The 6,661-nt window shown below is 53.6% G+C and overlaps 1 protein-coding gene across 1 annotated transcript; it reads right to left on the reverse strand.

Moving 5' to 3' along the window:
- Position 1: 1 nt before the first annotated feature.
- On the reverse strand, positions 2–4,319 carry MAVS (mitochondrial antiviral signaling protein; the record flags this gene model as incomplete). The annotated part of the gene is made up of 6 exons (XM_019615179.1): positions 4,242–4,319; positions 3,615–3,850; positions 2,553–2,727; positions 1,910–2,166; positions 906–1,455; positions 2–258 (listed from the first exon to the last, which is right to left on the reverse strand). Coding segments are annotated over exons 2-6 (1,356 nt in total), but the record flags the coding sequence as incomplete, so codon positions are not given.
- Positions 4,320–6,661: the final 2,342 nt, after the last annotated feature.

Here is a 6,661-nt window from a genome sequence, read left to right on the forward strand (position 1 = left end):
CACCACCAGCTGAAAATCTTATACTGCAGCAAAAACCATCCTTGCAAGGGGGACTTTGCAAGGACCTGAAGGAAATGCAACCAATAACTGAAAGGTCACCTACTTGCTCCTTCTCTGGTATGGAGGGGGTGCTACTGGCTGCTTCCTCCCCAGGCAGCATTCTCTCTCGTACAGGAGGCTTCAAGGAGGTGTCAGAAAATGGGGAAATATCTCTGGGTGCAGAGGTTGAGACTGAGGTGGTTGTTTCCTTCCAAACATCTGAAGGAGAAAACAAAGCACACTGCATTAACCAGGAGAACTCAAGGTGAGCCTCTTCCCAAGGGATGCTGCAGTAGGATACATCCACTTTCAGGGCAGGTTCTTACCTGCATTTATGGGTTTTCATCCTTTTCCCTCATCACATATCTGTGTTAATTTGCACAGAATGGAAACTGCAGTCTGTGCTCAGCTTCAGCACAGAGCACGTGGGCAAGGGACCGGAACCACAGAGAAGCTCAGGGCAGCTGAGCTTTCCCAGCAGCAGGTGCAGGTAAAGCAGACAGCATCAGTCCAGCCTGCACCCCAGCACTGCCAGCCTGTTCCTCTCTCTTTGAGACTGGGGTGTTCCCAGCCTGCTGAAACAGGAGGGCATGGACATACAGCTATGAAGTTTCACATCAGAAACAAAGCAAGCACGTCTGTCAAGTATATAAGGTGAGGAACAGCATCTGGAGAGAAAACTAGGGGAAAAAAAGCAGCCAAGGTGGATGTCTGCACAAACCAGCTTCCCTGTCTTCTTAGAGGAGGTAAATGGGATCTCCTAAGAGACAGGAGATAACAGCCATTATCAGCACCTCAAGTGACTGCAAAGCAGCACCTCCAGCCCTGCTGTCTGAACCTACAGACTACAAAGGAAGGAAACTCACCTCCACCTCCTTCACGCTCTCTCTCAATCTGCTTCTGCTCTACATCAAACTGCTGTTGTATAAGCAAGGGGTTGCGCACATCCACAAAGCTGCTCGGGGGCCCGTCGTGCTTGAAACTGTGCACAGCTCGTTCCTCCTGTGTCCTCAGAGAGTCTGGGGGCTGCAGTCCCCCACCGCCAGTGGTCTCCACCAACCTCATAGGCAACTCACTGGAGATGTAGACATCTTCTTGGGGCTCATTCCTGGTTTGCTCAGGGCCAGAAGCAGCACTCAAATCCTTTGGTGGAAGAGAGCCCCGATCCAAGTTTGGCACGCCACGTTGAAGGTGGTTTGCGTTCCCAAAACGCCCATTGTCCACACACACTGGATGCCGGTGGCTCAGCCACTCCTGGCCCTGCTCAGGGGACACAGATGGTAAAACTGTGCTGGATGCCCCAGGGGTCTCCACTGCCTCTTGATGCTCTTTAGTGGGGTATGGGACAGGTTTCTCTTTGCCATCACAGACCGTGCTCGTCATCAGCGGTGGTTGGGGACTCTGTCTTTCTGGGCGCTGGAAGAAAATGAGCTACGTTAAATCACCATGCAGCCCCACTTCAGCTAGGATGAGGGCACATGAGGCCACTAGGGTGTCTCAAAACCAAACCTGGTGACCCATGTGAGCCTGAAGATGAGTTGCACCCACTGAACAGGTCACAAAAGCAGTGGACTTCATGTGGCAGAGAATATGGAGAGGCTGTAAGGCAGCACTCACATGCATGGAGGGGAGTAGTTACAGCCTTGTATAAATGCTATAAGAGAACAGTTGGCTGCCCCTCAGCAGCAGCAGCTGCAAGAGCTCTGTGTGGAAACAGCAAACAAGGTGCCCTCTGCTTCTCCTCATGCGTGAAGCTGCCAGGTGCAACGAACACACAGCAGAGGTCAGCAACAAGAGCCTACTTGTGGCATCCAAAACACCAACCCTCCAGTCCAAAAGGGATCTTTGCAGCCCCGTGTGCTCTGCTCACCGATTCCTGTACCGGTGCCCTGGCATCCAGCTCTGTGCTGGAAACATCCGAGCTCACAGCTGAGGTCGCGGTGGTGGCAGCAGCAGGTGAGAGAGGTGGACGGCCACCAGCAGATGGGTTGGAGCGTGGTGGCTCAGCCTTTGGGGCTTCTGCAGCAGAGCTTGGCCCTGAGAATGGCTTTAGGGCACCGTCAGAGGAAACAGCAGGCCAGGCAGCAGGAGCTGAAGCACTTGGAGGAGCCAAGGCACCTGGAGGAGCTGAAGCAGCCCAGGAAAACCAAGGAGACAGAAGATGAGCATGGGCCCAAGGCAGCCCTTTTCATGCCCACACTCCATCCCCATAGCGGCCAAGCCCGCAGTGCCTCTTAATTCATTTTTCCATCTCCCCTTAAGACAAGGATAACAAGACACACAAGCCACTGTCAGCCCAAGCAACTTTCAAGGAACCTTGCAGACATTCTCCCATCCCTGGGCATGTCACAGGGGCAACGCATACCCTTGGGGACAGTCACAGAAACCCATGGACTCTTGCACGAGATACAGTTGTTGTATACAGACTCCCCACCGAGAACAGGAGCTGGACACTGAGAGAAACAAGCACCCAAGCATGCTGGGGGGGACCGAGGGGTGGTGAGGCCACTTACAGGCTTGGTAGCGGTCATAAACCTGCTGCAGCTCCTCAGCCAGGTGCCCTGCATTGTTCTGGTGCAGTGCATTGATCAGATCCATCACCCAGCCCTTTCGGCACTTCAGGTGCTGGTAAAATTTGTACACGGTGGCACGGATCCCCCGCATCTCCTGCCGGGTGTGAAGCTCATCCTGAACAAAACACATTGAGAGATACAGAATCACAGAATGGCTTGAGTTGTAAGGGAACCTAAAGATCAATCAGTTGCAATTGCTGCCAAGAGCAGGGACATTTTCCACTAGACAAAGCTGCTCAAAGCTTCATCCAGGCCAGTCTTGAGCACCTCCACCTCCAGGGATGAGGCACCCACAGCTTCTCTGGGCAGACTATGACAGGGCCTCACCACGTTCATAGTGAAGAATTTCTTCCTAATATCTAATCGAAATCTCTTCTAGTTTAAAGCTGCCACTCTTTATCTTATATCCACACTCCCTGATAAAGAGTTCCTCCCCAGCCTTCCTGTAGGCCCCTTTATGTCCTAGAAGGCTGCAGTAAGGTCTCCCTGTAGCCTTCCCTTCTGCAAGCTGAGCACTCCCAGCTCTCTACCTGTTTCCATAGCAGAATTCATAGAATCACAGAACTACAGAATGGCCTAGGTTGAAAAGGACCACAAAGATCATCCACTTCCAACCCCCTGCTATGTGCAGGGTCACCAACCAGCAGATCAGGCTGCCCAGAGCCACATCCAGCCTGGCCTTGAATGCCTGCAGAGATGGGGCATCCACAACCTCCTTGGGCAACCTGTTCCAGTGCCTCACCACCCTCTGAGTTGCTGCAACCTCTGAGCATCCTCATGACCCCATCCTGACTCACTCCAGCAACTCCATATCTTTGTGCTGGGGGGCTGAGAACTGAACGCAGCGCGACAGATGGGGGCTCAGACAGCAAAGCAGAGGGGACAATTCCCTCCCTCGCCACTCTGGGCACACGTAAAGCAGCTATACACCAACCCACGCTATCCATACGTTGGACAGAGTGCCCACGCAGCCCAGCAGCACTCAGAGCAACCAAGAATTACCCTGTCAGCATCGGTAAGGCAGCTCAGGGAATCGACCAGCGACGCCACGTGGATGTCACAGAACCTGCTCATGTTCCTCAGGATGTGATTGTACACTTTGTCCTCAGCAAAACCCATCCTGGCTCAGTGCCTGCAGGGACACGGACTGAAGGTGAGCGGAGCTGAGGAGCAGAGCTGCTGTTTGCCTCTTCTCTTAGCAAGCTGGGCTGTCAGCAGCAGGAAGGGCAATCGTCGGGCTGGGGAAAGAGCACAGGGGAAATCTCACATGAAATATGCATAAAATATGGATAAATGGGCAGGGTTAAGGTTTAACTCCTAGCAGAACTTCGTTTTTCCTTCATGGACCCACGTCCCTGTGTTTGCACAGCCGGCTGCGCTCGGGTGATTTTTTTTGTCTTGAAAACGCTTCTTTTTTCCCCCCCTCAATAACATTGAAACTTTCTCAAATCCAACGGAAAGAGGAAGAGAAAGCGGGTGCAGCGCCTGGCCCCGAGGAGGCAGCTTCCAAAATCCCACGGACACGAAGGAAAAGAGAAATCGGCCCTCCCAGCCCGGATCCCAGCCCCGGTCCACGTCCTTCTCCCGATCCCCGTCGTTATCCTTGCCCTTATCCCGTCCCGTCCCCACCTGCGTCCGCCGCCACCTCCGCCCGTTTCGGGTCACGCCGAGCCCCGCCCACCACCCTCGTGCACGCTTCTCATTGGTCACGGCGCCCGTCCGTCCCCGACGGAAGGATGGTGATAGGCGGAGCCCTGGGAGGAGGGACAGGCCTGGCCCGGGCCTTTGGGCCCTGCTGTGGCTTGGAGCGCCCCGAGCTCTGGACAAATTTAATGTTCGTAGTGCTGTGTTGTCATCAGGTATAAATTCCTGACGCCCCGAATCGTTCTTTGCCACCACAAATCGCAGAATCACGTCATAGAATCGTATCATAGAATAGCCCAGGTTGGAGGGACCTCAAGGATCATGAAGCTCCAACCCCCTGCCACATGCAGGGCCACCAACCTCCACATTTCATACCAGCCCAGGCTGCCCAGGGCCCCAAACAACCTGGCCTTTAACACCTCCAGGGATGGACGGGGCATCCACAGCCTCTCTGGGCAGCTGTTCCAGCACCTCACCACTCTCTGTAAAGAACTTCCCCCTGACATCCAACCTAAATCTTCCCTCCTTCGACTTCAAACCATTTCCCCTTGTCCTGCAGTTATCTACCCTTTCAAAGAGTTGATTCCCCTCCTGTCTGTAGGCTCCCTTTAGGTACTGAAGGCTGCACTGAGGTCACCCCGCAGCCTTCTCCAGGCTGAACAAGCCCAGCTCCCTCAGCCTGTCTTCAACTGTCTTCTCCAGCCCTCTGATCATCTTTGTGGTCCTCCCCTGGACCCTCTCAACAGCTCTCTGTTTTTCTTGTATTGGGAGCCCCAGGCTGTACCTGGATATGTACCAGATGGGGCCTCACAAGAGCAGAGTACAGGGGGACAATCATCTCCCTGTCCCTGCTGGCCACCCCCTCTTCTGACGGAGCCCAGGATCCCATTTGCTTTCCGAGCTGCAAGAGCACACTGCTGGCTCGTGTTAAGCTTTTCATCCATCAGGACCCCCAGGTCCTTCTCTGCAGGGCTGCTCTCAAGAACCGCTCCTTCCTGTCTGTATAAATGCCTGGGATTTCTCTGGCCCAAGTGCCAAACCTTGTACTTTGCTGTGTTGAACCTCATTAGGTTCACCTGGGCCCACCATTTAAGCCTGTTGAGGTCCCTCTGAATGGCATCCCTTCCTTCCACTGCGTGAACAACAACAACAACAACAACAACAAATCAAAATTCTCCAAAAGCCGTGACTTTGAACAAGGAGAGCAGTTCACATCCCTAGGCAGAAGCCGGCAGATGGCAGCAGCGTGATGTGAATACGAACATGAGAGGTGGATTCTCCCTCTCTGGGGATATTCCTAAATCCACCTGGAAGCTTTCGTGTGTTACCTGATATAGGGAAGCTGCTTTAGCAAGAGGCTGGATAACCAGAGGTCCCTTCCAACTCCTGTGATTCTTTAATATCCCCGTGCCATGAGGATGGGGTACTGGAGGAGAACTGAGCCCTCAAAGACCCAAGCTCAAATCCGAGTTTCAAACAGCAGGAGAATGCTGATGGAATAAGCAGAGCACAGCACATCCTGGTTTGGTCAGGTTGATGTCATTTTGTGTTGAAATAAAGGTAAAAGCTCAGCAGAAAATATTTCTCTGCCCCATAAGCAGTTTGTGAGATTGGCACCAAGCTCAGGTGGTGACTTCTGTTGCACCCACTCAGCAATCCCCATAGTGCTGCTGTATGCATCGTCATGAGCTTCCAGGTGCCCTGGATTGGGGATTTATGTGCTAAGCTGGGGGGAACATTCTATATTTAAAGGGGGCTATGAGAATGAAGGGTCTGTTGTGGTAGGACATGGGGAAATGGTTTCTATTTAAAAGAGGGGAATTTAGACTGGATATAAGAAAAATGGCTTTTTGCACTAAGGGTAGCGAAGCACAGGGAAGGTTTCCTAGAGAGGTGTTGGGTGCCTCAGCCCTGCAGACACCCAGAGTAAAGCAGGATGGGGCTGTGAGCACAGATGCAGCTGTGGGTGTCCCTGTTCAGTGCAGGGAGTGGGACCAGATGGCCTGCAAGGGTCCCTTCCAACTCAAACCATTCTGTGATTCTATCATACGAATTATGCATTCTCATCCTTTCTCCAGCTTTCGGTGTGAGCAGGAGCCCCATCCCCAGCTGAGCTCGCTGCAAGCCGTGCTCTCAGCACATGTAACCTGTCTGGAAAGAACCACAGCACTGCAGGACCGCCTGCCAAACTCTCGCCTCGCCCACTACCGGCCATAGCCCCGCCCACTAATCCATCCCATTGGTCCCACCCATTGGTCCCGCCCACTGGTCCCTCCCACTGGTCCCGCCCATTGGTCCTGCCCGTCTGTCCAGCCTATTGCTCCCACCCATCGGACCGGCCCATTAGCCCCGCCCACTTCATCTTTGCCCCGCCCCCATTTATCCCCGCCCCTCGTTCCGTCCCG

The sequence above is a fragment of the Meleagris gallopavo genome, chromosome 4 (genome assembly GCF_000146605.3).
Source record: "Meleagris gallopavo isolate NT-WF06-2002-E0010 breed Aviagen turkey brand Nicholas breeding stock chromosome 4, Turkey_5.1, whole genome shotgun sequence".
Classification (NCBI taxonomy): Eukaryota; Metazoa; Chordata; class Aves; order Galliformes; family Phasianidae; genus Meleagris; species Meleagris gallopavo.